The following is a 19793-nucleotide window of genomic DNA, read 5'->3' as shown; positions in this document are numbered from 1 at the left end:
GATATTGTGTGTTCCTGTAAGGAGTGAACGCAGGTGCTTTGGTACTCACCATCTTGATAGCCAGAGGCGTAGCAACGTCACTCTGCGTCGCTGAAAAATATTACACATTGTGTGTCTCCTGTCAAATTACAATCTTTTACCCGAGTCTGCCTTCCATCTACAGCTGAAGGTGGTGCCGTTCTTGGGTTGACCAGCAGGTGGAGAAGTTTTCATGGACTTCTTCTACCCTCCAGCCCCCACCCCTGTCCCTCCTCTGCCTGTCTCATGCTGCCCCTGATGAGAGGAGTTCCTGCACAAACTTCATTCCACTCCACTGAGAGAGAACATATGTTCAGAGAGACACAGAGAGTCAAACAAAGCTCTCAGCCTGGACTCCCTTTTTTTTGGTGTTGGATTACTTCTCTCAAGTCGGGGTCTTCATGCCTTTTTCATGCGCCTTTGTGTCAGAGTATATACGTGTTTGTGTCTGAAGTGTGAATGTGATTGCAACAGCTTGTAGACATGGATGCATCCTTTCCTGTGAGCTCTCCTCTCCTGGCCCTTCTGCTCTCTCTGCACCTCCACTGCCGCCTCTTCGTTTGGGCCGCAATGGACTCCTGCTATGACGAGGAGGGCGCCCCAAGCCGTTGCATGCCCAAGTTTGAGAACGTTGCCTTCAATCGCACCGTGGTGGCATCAAATTCGTGCGGGTCCCCGCCTGAGGACTACTGCATGCAGACGGGCTCCACGCGCTCATGCCACCACTGTGACGCGTCAGACCCAGACCTGAGCCACAACGCCAGCCTCCTGACAGACTTCCACAGGAGTGAGGAGAACACGTGGTGGCAGAGCCAGTCCATGTATTATGGTATCCAGCACCCCAATTCTGTCAACCTCACCCTCCACCTGGGTAAGAGCACAGCAGCACATCCTCAGCTCAGTCTGACCCCAGAATTCTTTGGTTCGACTTTCCTCGACTCGTGTGGAGGAGGGTGGAGGGATCTAGGTCAAGCATGCATGTGCTCACAGTTCATTTACTCTCTCTGTTCTTATAACGTTGTGCGTAATGTCCCGTTTTATTTCAAAGTGCTTGAAAGCCTACGTGAGCTGCGTTTGTTGTGTCCAGAAATAGAAAATGAATATCAGAAACAGATTGCATGCAGATGGTTTCCTGTGTTAAGAGGCTTGTAATGGGACTTCATATTAGTTTCCCTCGCACCAGTTGAGTTTAAGAGTCGTTCCTTTCCTGCCCAACAAACTCTCCTGACTTTGTGTACTGGCAGTCTGTTGATGTGCAAATCTTTAACACAAACCAGCTGTGCTCAACAACACGTGATTTGTATTATTCAGCCGCAGCTCTGAGCTGTCTTAATAAAACACACTTTTGGCTCAGACACGGCTTAGACTTGGAGTGTCTGCGAGCGCGTAGCCACAAGGGCATGTCTGAGAATTCTGGACGGATTTAAAGTGGATGAGGAGGACACGCAGTTGCATCTGACGTGCCTGGATAGCAACTGAGTGATGGCCCAGTGCTGGCCCACGTTCGCTCTCATTCAACCCACATACCGCCATGGAGTATTGGTGATGAACCTGAATCTGGCTGTCAAAATGCAGTCACAACTCAAGCTGATGAGGCTTTTTGTTTTGTTTTGTTTTTTGTAGGGTACGATTTTGGCTAGAATTCAGCCACAACACACAGCCTTCACAGGCACACATCTGTAGTATGATTTAGGCTTAGAGCAACAATCTTTACTGAACCATTTTAGCTTGAAATTAACATTTTCACATTATATCACATTACAATTCAGACACGATTGTACTTGTGCTACAACAAACACAATCCATTTAATATGTTAATAGAATTTCCAGGTAATAAGCAGCTGATAACCTGCAGAAAAGCCCCAAGTTTGGCAGGAATAAGAGGACTAACTGAAGTTAGCCAGCCATTTACATAAAATGCATTTGGAATTCAAAAGATACACTTGCTTTTCAGGGAGGTAGCTTCCATTAACCCCCCAGCCAGAGTCATTTTTGCATGGCCAGGAACTTGGTCAGGAGGTCTACTGTCACTTGAAATCATGCAAATTTTCCCTTCATGAAAGTTTTCACAAAACTTTTGAAGAGAATTCCCACAGAAGTGCATTTTAAGTTAAATGTAGCCTTGTATTTTTTTTAAATGTGGTAAAACACGTATAGTTAACACAGCTACTCGAAATATCTAAACATCCTGTCGTGGCTGTATAAGTTTAAACCGGAAACGTTTCAGAAAAAGTGCACCAACTGAGAAAGCTGTGTTTGCCTTTTGTATCTGCAGTTGTTTTGATTGATGCCTCTGACGACACAACAGAAAGCACAAGTGCATTGCTGAGAAAATTAAGATTTTGATGGTGCAAGTGTGTGAGAAGGAGCGTGTTATGATTTGGGGAGAAGAAGTGGATTCATAATAACAGAATCTTGGGGCTTTTTGTGAAAGGAGCCAGACTCTTTAAAACAGATTATTGTTGTTTGCAGAAATTATGCAAACGTCATGTTCCTCCAGCGTGAAGTGGATTATTTCACAGTAGTTCAGTTTGGATGCTTTTGGATTCTTTTGTTTGACACTTGAAAAGCTTGACAAACAATTTTTTTTTGTGTGCAAGTTAAACATGTGGGTCAGCTGTCCTTTAGTTAGGATAAGGATGGATTTAAGATGGGTTAAAGGCTGGTTATAGTAAGATCAGGTAAGATAACTGTTTTGGGTTGTGGTTTAGCTTCAGTAAAATGTGAAAACCATCAACGTAATTGACTGTTTTAACGGATTCAATTTGTGCTGGACTTGGAATTGAACCTGGCTTTTCAGGATTACCTCCTTCACGCACTCTTTTCCTTTGGGAAAAATGCATTTGACTCGCTCTTTGTACACTGTGTGCATATTTGCATTTGCAGACGTTCCTCATTTCACAAAATTTTATGAGACCAGCTCGAGCCATTAGCATCATTATCCCATTACCATGCTATGGAAAGCTGCTGAAATAAGTAACAGACCACATTTGTCACTTTAACTGAATTAAACTGTGACGATTAATGTTACAAAGCATTAATACAAATCTTTGTATGAAATTACCTTTCCGGCTTCCATTTATTTCAGGAGCTGTGTTTGAATGTGTGTGTGTGTGTGTGTGTGTGTGTGTGTGTGTGTGCTGGTGTATTACTCACGTTGTGGAGACATAAATCTGTTTGCACGGTCACATTTCGGGGACTCACCTTCCTTATTGGGACAAAATACAAGTCCCCATTATGTAAATCATTAAATTTTAGGTTGAAGACTTGAGTTAGGGATGAATGTGATGTGATGAATTTCCTGTCTTGTTTAATCAGTCCTCTCTTTGGCTTTGCTCCCCTCTGGTTCTGCAAATGACAGACAGCACAATATCCATATAGTGAATACACTGCCAACTCAAGAGAAGTCACCAGTGACTTTCCTTTAATGTGGTTGAGGCGGGGTGCTAACAACCCAAAACAAGTTGATTACACAGCCAACAATTACTCCTCCATTTAATTTTGAAGGCAGAAGCAAAATACACTTAAATGAGAAGAGCGATGTCACTCTTCTATCTGTCCGTTGAATATGAAGCTGTTTTGTTTTGCATAAAGGCTAGAAAGGGTTTATTTGCTTTGTCTTCTGAAGTCTTGACACCATCATATGGTCGTCAGGTACAGCTGAGCTTCCAGGAAGTCACTGCTCCTGATCAAGACACTTTTTTTTGTCCTGATTTAACAGGCAGTAGTGATTACTACCAATATAATTCTAACTCTTTCCAAAAAAAAAGTGCATTTCCCGAAATGTTATATTCCTAAGTCTTAAAAAATAAATTGAACTGTGTGTATTCAAAATAAAGCTGTGCCAAGCTGTGTTTTGAGAAATTTTTACCCACAGTAATGGTAAAATTTGTATGCTAAATAGTTCAGGTAATCCATCACACAATACGTTCACACACCGGAGGAAAACTTAAATTTTCCCACAGGTGTGAACATGAGTGAGAATCTGTTACCCTAGGTTAGAACGGTGATCTGTCTGCGTTGTGTTCTCATTTTCTCCGCTGTGTGCTGCCGCAGACACCTGCCTTCACTGCTCTGTACAGGACGAGTGGATAAAAATGGGTGGATAGAATTTCTGTGGACTCTCTCCAGCTACAACTAGTAAGAGTGCAAGACGCAGGTCTCATATACAGCTAAATTTTAGACTTGAATCGTTCATTAGGCTGATTTACTGCTTGTCTAATTGCAGTGCAATAACTATTTATGGCCACTTGGTGGCAGTCAAAACAAACTGTAGACACAACTGTTAACTTGATACAGCTTGTTAGCAACTTCTTAGCAAACATTTGCCTATGTATACATCCAGCAGCCACACAGCAACATTATCACTCATTTGGAGTTGTGTCTCAGGCCACCTGTGAAATGTAAGTCCAATATTCACCCTCCTTGTAGCTCTGGTTTAGGTCCCCAACAACTTTTGAGGGAAATATCTGGCACTTTAGCTGCTAAATGCTAACGCTAGTTGCTAGCTCACGCGTTTAGCCGTTTTCAGGGCTTTTAGCTGGAGCAGCTGACTAAAAACAACATGTTTTAAAGATTGTAGCAAGCACAGCAGCGCTTAGGGGAACTTCAGAGCTGAGTGACAATTCTCTGTGGGTTTGTCACTATGAGTTATTCAATCCATAGTTATCATGAAAATATTGATTACAGCCGCTCCAGCTAGAATTACCTTCACTATATCTGCGTGTGTTTGGACTTTCTGCAATCAGTCCGTGAAGATCTGTTCAAAACTAGAAATTTCCTTGACAGGTCAGATTCCCTCCCTCCTCCTCCTGTAGGTGGAGAAGTGGGTGCCCCCCCCCCCCCATCAAAAAGCTTTGCTTCAAAGGAACAAGATGCAGGGACAAAACGATGACAGGAGTTGAAAATGCCAGCGCTTTGACAGTTGCATCTCGTGCTCTGAAAGCAAGAAGCGCCTCCGTCAAATGGACGATATCGATTTCCAATATCAAGTAGATGTCTGGCTGTGTTTTGAGGCTTTGTTGTTTTTAATCTCCGGCTATTTCGTTTCCTTGGCAAAGTTGCCAGCGCTGCTCCTGCTGCAGAGGCATGCGCTGTGTTGTCTGGAGGGTTTGTTATTCTTCAAACAAACCCAACACCCACAAGTCTGTCTCCGACAGACTAAATTGACCTTTGCCCCCCCTTCTGCACGTCTGCCAAACATGTGTGTTTCGATATCAGATGCCTTTAGATTATTCCAGCATTATTAAAAGATGTGATTTCATTTTCATCATGCAGAATTGATGTGGATATTCCTACATTTTGCATGAGTGGCGTCTTTTTGTTCCATATGAAAGCTCTGTGATCCATCTGGGCTGCTGGTGGGGGGTGTCCTCCACGTCACTGTTTTCTTTTGCCTCTCCAAACAAAACAAGCTCTCTCTGAAGGAAGTACAGGCAAATGCTTGGATGATAAACACAGCGGTAGGCTGCAGGGGCGCATACTGCAGCCAGGTCAGAGTGGGTCTGCGGAAGAGTAGAGAGAAATGGGGGAGTTGGGCTGCTTCAAGGGGAGTAAACAAAACATAATGAGGAAGAAGAAGAGGGGAGAAAGAAAAAAAAAAACGCTCAGCGGTTTGCTGGTAAGGAATTGGGGTCAGGTTTTTCCCACAAGAAACACACAAACACACACATTGTAGCAGCACACATTGATGTCTGCAGCTGGTTCTCATTCAGAGCCGTCAAAGAAAAGCAACATCCTGTCTAAGATGTAAAACAATTCTAAAAGTCTGTCGCAGTTGGCGTGGCGCTCTCACAGCCAGATTATTGGCGCGCATATGAGACACAATTCCCTTCTTCCATTCTGTCTCATTTGTAAACTTTGAGACTCAGCATGAACAGAAGATAAATCCACTCATCTGTGTATTTGCTGATCACAAAAATCTCAGCTTGGAGTAAATAGATTGTAAATATTGAGTCTTCGGTACTTGTCGTGAGTTTAGCCTCAGCCTGTCTCAGTCCGGGCGGACGAGGGCAGCTGTGTTAAGTTGAAACAAATGGCAGAGAGCAGGTCAGACGGCGTTCGTCTGCGGCTCCCAGCCTTTACTCTTTAAGTGGTCCAAATAGCCATTTTAATGGTGTCTGTACACAACATGAACAGCTGTGGTTGGATTTGTGATGCCACACGATTCTGTATCAGCCATTCACACCACGCTGTTTTACTGGGTTTCAGAGCTTGTCTTTATTTTCAGTGCTCGAAGACGTGGGAACAAGAGGAGGCGTCTGCTTCAGACGGTTCTGTGAAATAAAATAAATGTGTGAATTCTGTCATAAGGAGGAAAACTCCTTCCAACGTGAAGAGGTTAGGAAAATCTGTTTCCAGTGTTGACATGTGTGCACCATTGTTTCCTTTGTTTATATCTGGTGATTGTGTGCAATGGTGGACATAAGCAAAATAGTGCCGGTGCAAACCTTGCAAACAGCGCTTTTTGCATGCTTGCACATAAATGGACTCTTCCATTTTATTTAGTCAGAATGCATTATGGAGGTCAAGTAGGTGTTGCCAACGTGCCTAGTTTTGCATGAGACCTGGTTGCAAATTAGCAGTCAGACCTCTAGTGGCAATAATACCTTTTTTCAGGCTTCTGATTGACTGCCTGTTGATTTGACATGCTCTGCACAGCACATCAGTCGTGGGTTTGCATTTCCATATGGACGAAGTTTTAAAAAAATATCTGCGTAAGTGTGGATTAGGCATGGGCCTTTCCAGGATGCCCCTTTCATACCCAGTCATGATACTATCACCTGCTACCAATCAATCTGTTTACCTGTGTTCCAAGCAGGTGTTTCTGGAGCATTACACAACTTTCCCAGTCTTTTGTTGCTCCTGTTCGGAATAAGCAGATATTTACAAAAATCTATGAAGCTGATGAGGTCAAACATTAAATAAATTGTTGTACTCTTTTAGATGAGTGTGTGTCAGAGAAGATTAGTAAACTCTCACATTCTGTTTTGTTTATGTTTTCCACAGCGTCCCAGCTTTTTTGGAGTCAGGGTTGGATAAAGTACACGCTCCTGAATCACGAATCATTAAACATTATGCATAAAAGCATACAAATATCGTTCGCAATTAGTCTGCACTTCATCACAGGGGATACACAACAAATGTTTCATCTTCTACCTCTTTTATTCTCATGCCTCAGTCCCCACAGGGCTGAGCTCACCTCATGCAGGGAGTAAATGAAAAGCTAAATGATCTTACTTCTCCTAAAGGAAAGATACCATTAGAGATTGCTGCAGAGACAAGAGACAGAGATGCTTAGTTCTGACTTGGCAGGGGAAAGCAACAGATGTCATTATTCCTGTACCAGTGGATGGCATCTCTCTATGAATGTGCAGAGCGGCTGAGACTTAGCATCTAATGATGTAGAAAAAAATCCCCATGAGTGCAATGAAGAGGCCTGTTAAGAGAGTTTCTCCATGTTGCTTCTCACTCTGGTCTCAATGTGACTTCAGTTTGTGTCTGCCCAGTTAATCCCCCGTAAAGCTGCACAACATTTGGCAGATTCTTAATGTGTATTCAGGAAGTATGACTCTGCAAGTGTCCCAGATATGTCTCCAAGATTATTGTTTGAAGTGTCCACGCTGAGTAAACAATGGAAGGAAGTGACACCACTCAATCAAAAAGAAACGCTGATTCTCTGTTTGCGTTGAGATTGGGGGAGATGTCAGCTTTCTTACAAAACCAAATAAGAACAAGGACTGTGTTGTAAATTAATGACTTCCTCTCTCCAGTTTTCCTCTCTGGAAGCGTTGTGAAGAATGTCTATTAATTCAAGTCATCCGACCGCATGCAAAAAAGATGCCCAGATGCATTCTTTCCTAAGTTTCCGTCCCGTTTTATTAAACATGTACCTGAGAGACTCATCCCTGCGCTTATTATGCACCTTCAGAAATTACTTTTCAGACATTTCCTCAGTTACAATGCAACACCAATTACAGCGCGACCTAGTCAAATCTGCTAAATCCCCCAACACCAACTCAAATGGAAATCTGGGTATATCTCAGAGATGTCGAGATTCAGCTCTGAAACTCGTTTTCCTTTTTCACAGATTGAAGTGGAATCACTGCTTTAGGGGGAAAAAAAGACTGTCTTCTCTTTTTCTCTGTTCCTCCCCATACCCCCAAATAACCGATGTAGCACTTATACTTCACCTCAATATACCATTCACTCAATGACATGTTAAATTCTGTGCCATACTCATCCCCCGTGACGCTCGTTAGTGTTTTGCATGTGTGACCTATCACTTCTCCATTGATTAGATTGGTTGCTTTCTTGTCACACCTGAAATGTTGCATCAGACTATCACCAGTCATTCATTAATGTAAGCACTTTTCCCTTCCCTTCTGAGATTTTGCACTCATTGCACCATTCTGTCCTACAGTTAATATGGGAAAAAATACATTTTTGTCTCTTTCCCTCTGACCTATGTTTCACTTCTGGGGCCCATTATGATCTGGATAATGAGAAAATAATCCTGGGTATTCTTCTACTCCTGCAGGAATGACATTCATTTACCCTGCGTGGAGGCGCAGGAAATTAAGCCTATCCCACATTGTTTTCCTTCTTTCTATAATGCAATTATGTGCATTCTTTTTTTCTTTGCTCCTGGGCCCTAAACTATCACCCCCCAGTATTTGTCTCTTACATAACCACCCCTGATCTAGCTGTGTAACTTCAATGGAACCAGTTCTAATGGAAGCAGTTCTTTCAGTGATTCTATTCAAAGCTAATCATACTTATTTTCCACAGGGAAGGCGTTCGAGATAACCTATATACGGCTGAAATTCTACACCAGCCGGCCGGAGAGCTTCGCCATCTACAAGCGCACGGAGCAAGACGGGCCGTGGTTGCCCTACCAGTATTACAGCGCCTCTTGCCGGAAGACCTATGGGAAGGATGCTAAGGCTTTCATTCGCCCAGGAGATGACGAGAGGGCTGCTCTATGTACAGATGAGTTCAGTGATATCTCTCCCCTCACCGGAGGAAACGTGGCTTTCTCCACCCTGGAGGGACGGCCCAGTGCATACAACTTTGACCAAAGCGTGGTGTTGCAGGTGAGGCCATTTTTCAGAGTGTATTCTGTATATATATTATGGCTATGATTCTTTTTTTTTCACATGTTTTGGTCGATATAGCTAGCATTGGCTGCACTTTCATCTGTTACCACTCCTTGACATGTCTTCTAATAATAACATTTTACAGATTGACTGTAGCGAAGTAAAAAAAACAAGAAAAACATTTAACAGTTTGATTTTTTTAATGCATTAAATTTTTGAAATCCTGATGATCATCCATAATGGATGTTAGATCCTGCTCGTGTTCACCTTTCCAATAGTTTTTTCCAACAACTTTGTGGAAGAGGAATGTGTCTCAGTTTGCGGACAACTAAAAGGGTTATCATTTACCTCTAGACACAACAGCTGCTCTCATCATACAGATCACATGATGTGATCTGTGCCTTGAATCAAACGTTTTTACTGCACATGTTGCTCCTGGACACCTCAAGCGTAGACTGGATCATCAAACACTTTCAGTCAACACTTTTACCCAAACAAACAAACCGCAGCTGCGCACATCTACATGCATGCCTTCAAGTCTTTTCGACGGCATGCTGAAGGGAACCTAATGTTATGTTTAGCTCTGATTAGCATTGATGAAGATGTGAGAGAGGGCTGTGTTGAATTAATGGCAGCCTCTTGAGAGGGAGGCTGGGAGGGGTGGGCACAGTAAAGCGTGTCTAAAAATGAGTAAATAAAGCACGTAATGCAGCCTGTCCCTTTTCTGTGACAGAGTATGCATCCGTGCATCTGTCCATGCATGTGCTCTGCATTGCTACTTCCGTGAAACACTTCTCTCATTATTTATTACTGCAAATCTTAGCAGTCGTGTATGTAGATCAGTGGCTATGTCTGCCATAAGGGAAATTCTATGCAATAGTATTTCCAGGTCTAAGCGTTGTTTATGTATTTTATAGACATATACAATAGAAATGACCTTTAAAGAAGATATTACAGGACCTTCTACTGAAGCAGGATATATCATGATGATACAATAATATTTCAGTTTCTAAAGAGATTAAACATGTGTACATGCAGCCAGAAATATGTAGTAGATCAGGAAATGAATTGTCCAACTTCAAACAGAAGTGGTGTGCGAATCAGGCAAATCTCTATCCAAAATGGCAATTTGCACTGAATACAGCTGTCCGGCACACTCTCAATCAGATGCAGAAATCTGCAGCAGCATTTATTCTGAGATCGTTGCTGATATTTGATTTTCTTTGGTTCAAGCCTAAAATCGGCGTGTTCAGACAGAATGTGAATTCTAGAGGCAGTATGATTGCATACAAAGTCGGCGGAAAAGTCACCCGGGTCGGCACGAATTGATTGAGTCGGATCTGCTTGAGCTGAAAATGTTTCAAATGGATCTGCCTCACGAATGTACAGAGATGAGAGGAAAATGGAGAGAGACTGAAGGGCAATGAGAGAGACCTGGAGCTTCTGGTGAGTTCTGAGGTCAATCAGAGGCTAAGCTCAACACAAACACACGGGCAAAAATGCACTTTGCTCTCTGTCTGAATGTACCATGTGGTGGCGTCATCATCCAACCACATGTCTTAGAAATTATATTTACACGCTACTAATTTGCCAAATACATTTCGAAGGAAAGGTTATTGCTACTTGGATTAGGTAAGGAACTTGCAGCCTTCTTGTGCCACACAAACTCTTCTAGGGATGTGGTTCAGGAGGATAGTGGGCTTACTAAGTGCCAGACTTGTGCCAGATGCAAACCCTGTCTGTGTTGTCAGATACTGAGTCCTGCATGTGATTAGGTTTGGGCAACAAAGGCATGTTGGGTAAGATGAGAGAAAGATCCTGATTTCAGTTAACTATTGATGAAGTAAAGACATCCTGTCGTGCTTCAAGTCACTGTGGAGTTTCTCAGTATTTAACCTGGAGCACGATCCTCACGAACCTCAACCATATGCTTTGAGTGCTTAAACATTACAAGCAGATATTGTTTTGCTATTATAATGTAGGAAAAATAAATAAAATATGTGTTAAATTAACGTTTTTGTACTCTAATTAAAAAAAAATCCTCATTGTGCTTTTGAAATATGTATTTCAAATGACGTTTTGTTTCTCACAAAAGTATTTGCTTTTGCAAAGAAGTAGCAAAAATATAAAAGTATTTTCCAGCAGACAGGGTCGCATTATTCCATTATTGCCTGCTTATTGGAAGAACTAAACTGTTGCCATGTTGCCATCACTAAAAGCAGAGGACATAGCAATAATACAGTAAAACTATGTAAATGACCCCAGCAGGAGCACTATGAATAAACCTCATTTAAAGTCTGAATTATCGTTTCTTATTAAAAGTCCCACCACCTCCCCAGTAGCCTGATTCACAGGATGTGGACAACATATACGTAGACCATCCACTGTTTGTTTGTATCTAGCATTTTGCTGCACTGTCCTTACACCATGTGCATGTTGCTATTTTTATTCTATCTCTGCAACAACAGTGGAGAACATTCCTGCCATGTAGGGGACATACATCTTCAATAATAATCTCCAGGGACTATATGCCGCAATGATCAGTCCACAGTCATCGCCCCTCATGCCGTGAGCAAAATGCTCCTCAAGACAATAATAATGATAACGCACTCATCTGTCGGACCTCTCTCCTGAAATGTGAAGAAAAGAGTTATGGCAGTGCAAGACTACCACCCCTCTAAAGGAGGCTGTCCTCCTCCACATCATTAAATAAAAAGAGTAAGGGTGTCTTTATGTGGAGGCTATGCAGTGTAACCCTGCATAACCATAACCCGCTCCCAAAGAAAGAAGCCACCTTCCAAAATGTAATAAAGTAACGATGAGGGAATTTTTGGAGGATGTGTGTTGCTCAGCCTGACAGTACATTTGCAGTTTACTGTATATAACTGTTATAAATCAATTTAAAGATGATTTAGCCATAGCACCCGAATCCCAGCATTTCTCTCTCCTGACGTTTTGAAACTCAGCTGTGAAATATGGTGTGCTTCAAATCTCCGAATGCAGCGTTCAGTGGAAAGCTGCTGAAGCAAACTGGAGCCTGACTCTGGGATGAGAAATTGCTGGTGTATTTGAATGTTGTTTTTTTTTTATTCATTCCCTTAAACAAATTAGATTTGCTATATGAATAAAAGCTGTAGCATTTACAGGTTTGATTTGAAATAGAATTATGACATTAAGACTAAACACTACTTGAATTTTACAGAAATATGTAGCGTTTGCTGAGTCTAATAGTTGATGTAGCTGATGAGGATGTTTAATTTGTACTCTTGAACCCACCTAAGGTGTGTGAATTTCAAAACGAAAAAAACAACTCAGCTAAGAAACCCTCAGGGCTACATATGGAATCTCTGCCGGCACACATACCTTAACCCCCCCCCCCCCCCCCCCCCCCTCACCCCAACACACATGCCTTCTATGCCGGATGCTGTCTCCTCATAAAACCTCCCCTCTCATCACCCCCTTTGAACGTGTGACATCTCTGCAACCTCCTACCGAGTAGAAAGAGGCTTGCCTTCCTCAAGAGTGATCCCATTTTAAACAGGGAGAAGACGGAGGACGGACAGCAGCGGTGAAGTTGCGTCAGCTCTCAAGCATATGCTAAGCTTCACTGAGCAGCAGGATAAAGACATTTTCCCCTCATCTCTGCTGTGTGCGTCTACAACAAGTGAAAAAAAAAAGTGCATTTCATTTCTATTGGATTATCTTTAGCGTTGCTATGGGTTGGGCACATTGTGTGGCAGGCTGCTGTCAGAGAGGCGACATACGGCTGCATGAAAGAGGAATCAGCACGCAGGATTTGACTCCTGACCTGAAAGCCCAGAAATTCTATTCTTATCGGTCTTGCTAGGACAATAAGGAAAGGAGAATGAATAATAAGAACACATTTCTGTGGCTTAGCAGTAGCCACTTAACACACAGGCAAAAAAAAAAAAAAAAAAAAAAACTCTCTGGAAGTTTCCACAGGCACAAGGATCTGTTAGTGCTGCTTTTTTTTTTTTTTTTTTGCATGAGAGCAGTTTTAAAATGCTAACAAGAAAAGGTAGCTGCAGCCTGGTTTTCTAGTTCAGAGATTATTCAACTGTCCTCTCTTGATTAATCCCTTCACCCTCTAACACTGTACTATTTTGGCCTCTCTATCTATCTCTTATATAATTCTGGACTCTGGCAAGCTGGGACAATAGCAAGATGAAGTCTAGGTTTGTAGGACATGCAGGATTGAGCCTGGTCTCCTTAAATTTTGTGAAGTAAGCATTATGTTTTCAGTCGGAAATACAGGCTCCATGCATGAACAGAGCGAGAAATACTTCTTCTCACCATGAAAGGATTATGTGGGATTAAGGAATTAAGGGACTAAGGATTATACGAAGGAGGCATTGGTAGAAACAGGTAGTTTGAGAGTCAACAATAGCGTGATAGGAAGGAAAAAGCATCGTCGTCAGGGTGGTGGACACTTGCCTTAATCTCTCATGACCAGGGTTCAGTTACAAGTCATGGAATAAAAAGACAAAAATATTTTACCTTTTACTTTTTTGAAATTTTAGTTAAACCTAACCCTTTTTTTTCTTTCGGTCAGAAATGTTGCCCGACCCTAGACTTGGTTGCCTATTAACCCCAACTCAAAGTGAAATTGGGTCGGGCGCATTGTGTGGCAGGCTGAGAACGAACAAACGGACAAACAGCTCCAGTTTGTTCATTTTTCCACAGGCAAAATGTTCAATTTGTGCTGCTGTCACATAATTCAGTGGAGGTGGCGTATAATTCGTGTGTGTCCACAACACGTTGAATTCATCCAATTACATTCTGTACACAGGAAGGTGTGAAACAAGAAAAGGACATTTTTAGTTTTAGGCATCTTGAGCAGTTAGTTAAACAGTCTCATTATGAGGTTAAATCACTTTGTGAGTTGCAGGGTTTTTTGCTGTAACGTTTCACCATGCCATGAAACAAAGCAAAAAGCACCTTGTTATTGACTATAATACAATATAATATAATGTAATTTATTAGTATTATTATAGTATATACTAATAGCTGTTAAATCAAATGAGCAAATAATGAAAATATTTTAGCCATACTGTGTTTCTTCCAGGGATGGCAGTGTCAGTTGGTCAATCTGCCATTTTGCTCCAGGCTGAAATATTTCAACAACTAGTGAAAGGATTGGTGCAGCATTTCAGTGCACAGTCATAAAATTTAGTTCAGACATACATGTCCTACTAAGGAAGAACTGTATTCAGTGAACTTTTCCTCTAGCGCCATCATCAGGTTAAGAGTTAAGTCATATACTTTTGGTTTTGACCAAATACCTTCAACATTGCCATCATCCTCAGCGGTGCTTCTGTGTAGTCAGTCAAGTCAGAGTCTCGAGGATTTTAATCCTGGTTGATTTGGCGACACCTGTAGTTACTGGTGTATGGCAGCAACTATGGTTTATACTACAGGTCCCAGAATTGTGGGGGCAGCAAAGCAAACTATTGTGGTATTAACAAAGAACTGAGGCAATCATTGGCCTTTTTCCAACATTGTTTGAGCACCTGTGATCTGATTTTATGGTGCACACTGCATGAGTCTGCAGACAGCAGGGCACAGTGGAGCTGAAAGGAGTGTGTTACCTTGCTGAGAAGTTGAAGTTGGTTTGCAGCCTGTCGCCTGCAGCTCTTCATTTAACAGCTCACTGTGCCTGCTCCTTCTTGTTCCATTACTCCTGCAATATTTCAAACTGAACCGCTGTCAAAAAATGCCTAAAATGACGAATGTCTTGTTTCGTAGATGCATTTTTGATGAGCGATTGAATTTCTCCGACTGCATAATAAAAGTCAACTCGTACCTTGCCACTTAAAGTTGTCCAGTTTACATTAGCAGTAACTTAATGTAGCATTTTTGCTGCGAATGTTGAGGCCAACATCCAGTTGATAATACTGCAAATATATAAATATTGCAATACCTTTATGGATGGGTCATAGGCTCAATCCCCATTGTGTTAACTCATTCAGCAATAGATAGTGACAGACATTTATTTTGATGAGTTTGTAATGGTGAGCATGTAAGCATGTTGATGTTAGCATTTAGCTCAAAGACTCACTGTGCCTCCGTACAGCCTTGTGCATGGGACACATAGATCCTGCAAATATTATATATTATTTTCATAGGAATACGGTTCATGTTGACTCCAGCACTGCATATAATGGAGCAAAAAACAATTATTTCACTAAAATCATGTTTGAGTTCCGATTTGAATCACACAAAAAGCTTGTTCATGACAATCAAATGATTTCTATAATATTTCTGTCTCATCTTAAAGGCAGAGTGAGTAGGATTTTCCTTTAAAAAAACAATGTATGGACTCAAACAAAAAGATTCCTCTCAGTCATCGCTTATGCCCCAGGTGTGTGGCAGTGTCTGTATCAGCCTGTATTTTCTTATTGTGCTGTGCTCCAGATGTAAAAATGTAGCAACCAGTTTCCAGATCGTAAGCATGCATCGTTGAGCTGGCGAGGAGGGGCCAACTTTGAATGTACTGTTTACAACCGAGCAATCCTTCTCACTCTGCCTTTAAAACCCGTTGAACCTTTGATAGACTTCAGTGACTTCAGATAGGAGTTTTCAGTGGATCTAAAAACACGTCCCTTATTGAAACACACCACCTCTCCTTGTTCTGGCAGAGGCGCAATGGTGTTCCAGTAAACACCCCTATGACTCAGTCTATTGAACTGGCCTTGTTTTTTACACTTCAAAGGACTCATCCAAAGAGTCTTCATTCAGTTTGTTTATCTAGGAGAGTTTGATTCCCAGATGTGTCCATCCACAGCTCCAGCTCCAGCTCTCTCCTTGTCCAGGTCAGCAGCATCACAGCTTTCACTCTGAATGGGGAACAGCAACAGGTGCTTTTGATTTTAGCGGCTGTTCGTCCGTCAGCATATCTGTGATAACTCCTGGTGTTCTGTGTATGTGGGACCACTGTGACCAGCTGGATGGAAAAATCAATCAATTAATGCATTAGTCAGTGTGTGGGAAAAGCCCAGCAGTATTCAGTCTTGGCAAAAAAGAGAACTAGTTTGCATGCACATGTCAGTCAGCAGCTAATTCAATCTCCTTCTATAGGCATTAGTTCTTTGAAAGACTTAATTTAGCATTAATCATCACGTAATATTTTCTCTCCCAGGACATCAAATCTTTCCTGAGGTAAAAGTTTAAATTACTACCATAAAGTGTTGAATAATTTATTTTCTGCGCACAAAGTAATTAAGATCACTATCAAAAGTCCCTTTCAGATTTTATATATTCGGAAGTGAAAGCTGCTGTTACACATAAAATAACCATGTGGAGAAAAAAAATGCTTCCAGTTTTCAACATCATTCAATTATATTACTCGCACATGAAGGAATGTATTATCGCATGAATCCTTGATGTATCCACCGCAATTGCAACCAACTCTCACCTCGCCCCATGCTTTCCAAGCGTGTAGTAGAAGCTTCGGTGGCTGCGAAAGGCGCTCTCCAGAGTCAGTGTTCGGTTTGTCTGTTTTGGCCTACTGTAGGATGCAACATGGCGGACTCAGTGGACTCAGTCTCAGTCTCCCTCTGTAGATATAAAGAGCTCATTCTGGGGCAGGGGTGGAAAAACTTTTTCCCTTTCAAGGGCCATTTGAATTCTTATAACGTCCTTTAACTTTTGTCCTTGTCACAATGTGGAAGAAATCTTAAATTATTTTTCGTAACAGCAGGAATTATTGTAATTTCTCTTAACCTGTTAAACGTTTACATGTTGGTGAGGCCACATAAAGAAAGGCACAAGGGAGGACATGTGATCAGTATGGAAGCCTTAGTTACATTAAAACCTGACTACTAATGGTGTTGCTGGCTGTACTTCAGTATGCTTTGGATCGACCCACTGATTATAAAGCTGTGGGGGATCAATATAAGCCAAGAATACATAGATTGCGAGGCAAATCTCTCCACAGACCTGCCAAACACCCTCTCTCCTTCACTCCACCTCTCTCTCTCTCTCTCTCTGTCTCTCTCTGTCTGTGCCTTTCTCTTAAACAACAAGATGAGACGACCCGTAATTGACTGTGATCTGTGTCCCATTAGAATAAAAAGGCGGATCAATTGCACCATTTCTTTCATTAAATCTCTCATTCCCCCTCCGTTTTAAAGGTTGATGGGACAGATGGGTGTAGCGAGCGAAGACAAAAACACATCAGCCATCCTCTTTGATGCAAAAACAAAGCTGGTGGATTGCAAGAGAGTAGTCTTTTCCACACAGTGAATCATCAAAAATGATGGTGAGGCATGCTCTTCTTTAATGGCGACAGACTGGTTCCCGTTTGAGCTACAAATACTCTAAAAATAAGAAAAGAGGCAACTCAGTAGAAGGGTCAGGCTTGAGGGCAGCACACAAAAGTGTAATTCCCACAACAGTGCTGTTTATTGAATGCAAGACAAAGGAGAGGGCAACAGGGAGGGAGGTACATGCAAGGATATAATAGCACCTTGTTATAAACAATAAAAACAACCCCTTACACAAATCCCTCTGTAGTGCAAATAGTGAATACTTTATTTCACTAGCATAATCATACCAGTGTCAATACTGCTTTCCAGGCAGACATGGTTACATATTTTAGAAATAATGAACCAGTTAAAACATATCAAACAGTTGGTAGTCTGTTGATCGAGTGCACTGGTGTCCAGATTTTCGTTTCCATTCGAAAGCCCCTAGGCTAGTTTGTTCCCTTGAAGTTCTGTCCAGTTGAGTCTAGATAGTGTCATCATAACCCTGCAGGCTGCTCTGGGATGCAGCATTTTTAGCTGCAGGGATTCCCTGCAGGTGCCACCCCTCCAGAGTCTTTGCTGAGAACATTAGTGGCCTGGTGGGAAAGCCCACCGAAACGATTCTGTCAGGCAGGGGGGGCCGATGTGACACACAGATTTAAAGACCACTGTCAGTAGTGCTACTCTAATTCTGTCCACTATGGTGTCAACACCAGCTGTTTGCAGACGTTTGTAATTCTCTTTTTCTGCAGCACCACCTGCAGGTCAAATTTTCCCTTTTTAACATCTAGATGGAAATTAGCACAACATTTAACACAAGCATTAGCGGCTCTGTGACTTCCTCCAGTGCTGCCATTCATTCAGCCTCAGCTGTATTTAGTGTTAATGAGACTTAGTGACCAGGCTCAGCTGTAAATGTTACCTGCTTCACATCAGCATGTTAGCATTGTCATTGTCAAAATGTTAGTATGCAGTATGTTTACGCACTTTTGTACAGCCTCACAGAGCGGCTAGCATGGCTGTGGACTCTTAGCCTTGTTAAATTTGTATGTATGCATGTATAAATAATGCCAAGAAAACGCAGCGTGCTACTTTAATTATGTCACATTCTCAATAGTTTTTCTAAATCCTGTTATTATGTTTGAACACATATCAAGTGCACATCTGTTGCCATCTATGAGTCTGGCAGTCTTGCTTAATAGCACTTTGGCAGCAAACATGCTCCCTGAAGAAGTCCTTCATCTTCAGATGCCTCTTCATTAAGTCAAACCTTCTGTGAATATGATTATATGGCCATATACTGGTTACATTGGCCAACAGGGAGGTTTTGGCTTGGCTAATAAGATGTGAGGGAAACAAATGGACCTTTTTGAGCCAATGAGCCACATTTGATGACCTCAACGTGTTGCTGTTATCAGTCGACCTTTTCTCATGTCGTATTGATGTAAACAGAGCAGCCAATAATATCCTGCGGTTAGGTGTCTCAGATGGAATGCTTTAATTCCCCAGAATGCAAACCCTTGAAAAGCCAATGCACAAGCGGAGAAATTGGAAGGAAAAATCAGTATAGTGATTGTAATCACCGACCAGCTTCAGTGCATACACATCTATGAAACAAGCCTCAGTCTCTGAACTGGTGAATGCCATTGCTCAGGCAGAATGTGTTTTTCATAAAGTTGATGTTATCAGAGTAAATCCCCCAAGCAGCTTTTTTTTCAGCATTGTTTGTAGCAATATTGCATTTATGTAGACATGAGCAGTGATCCAGCTAATGCAGTAAAATCAAACCCCAGAGGTACAAAGGAGGCCATAGCATAACATATTTTGTCCGTCTGACTGACTAACGGACTGTTTTTATGCCAGACCATCGGAACGCTTTGACCAGTTTACAGGGGATGCATTTTCAGTTCAAACATCAGCATCAGCAAATAGTCTTGAATAAGCGTTGTAGTTGCACATACAGTTTATTAAATCTGGACTGTAAAAAAGCCACGTCTCTGACAAACATATGTTTTCTAAATGCTTCAGTAGCAGATAACAGTGTGAGCGTATCACTTAAGGAATTTTTAATCAAATCATTTTTCAAGTGGCTTTTCATGCAGGGATGTGACGGCTGGGCATTTGCGTCAGGGGTTAAAGCCGCGCTCTCTCAACAGAGCGTAAAATGATGCCTGTTCCTCTCCGTGGCATGTCAGTGTGCCATTCTCTCTGCATATGGCTCATAGAGAGCCATGCATATTTCATGAGACTTAAAACAGGAATTGCATCCTGCCTGTTTTATTAGCATTTTAATCCCTTTGCAGATTCGCCGGTTGTGCCTCATGCATGTGAGGAGCAAGTACTTTCAATATAGACACTTCACATGCTTCATCTGCTGCTTTTAAAAAATATCTCCTTGTCATATTGAGAG

The 19793-nt window shown here is 41.9% G+C and overlaps 1 protein-coding gene across 2 annotated transcripts in view; it reads left to right on the top strand.

The window, feature by feature from the left end:
* The first annotated feature begins 468 nt into the window (after positions 1–468).
* lamc3 (laminin, gamma 3) overlaps positions 469–19793 on the top strand; it is a 100432-nt gene continuing 81107 nt past the window's right edge. For both annotated transcript variants that reach the window (XM_041960364.1, XM_041960363.1), the window contains exons 1-2: positions 469–889; positions 8809–9113. In XM_041960364.1, coding sequence (XP_041816298.1) covers positions 502–889; positions 8809–9113 — 693 coding nt within the window. In that variant the 5' untranslated portion in view covers positions 469–501. The remainder of the gene's footprint in view (positions 890–8808; positions 9114–19793) is intronic.

The sequence above is a fragment of the Chelmon rostratus genome, chromosome 19, assembly GCF_017976325.1.
Source record: "Chelmon rostratus isolate fCheRos1 chromosome 19, fCheRos1.pri, whole genome shotgun sequence".
Taxonomy (NCBI): Eukaryota; Metazoa; Chordata; class Actinopteri; order Chaetodontiformes; family Chaetodontidae; genus Chelmon; species Chelmon rostratus.
Note: the sequence above shows the minus strand (reverse complement) of the source record. Positions and strands in the feature narration are given on the sequence as shown.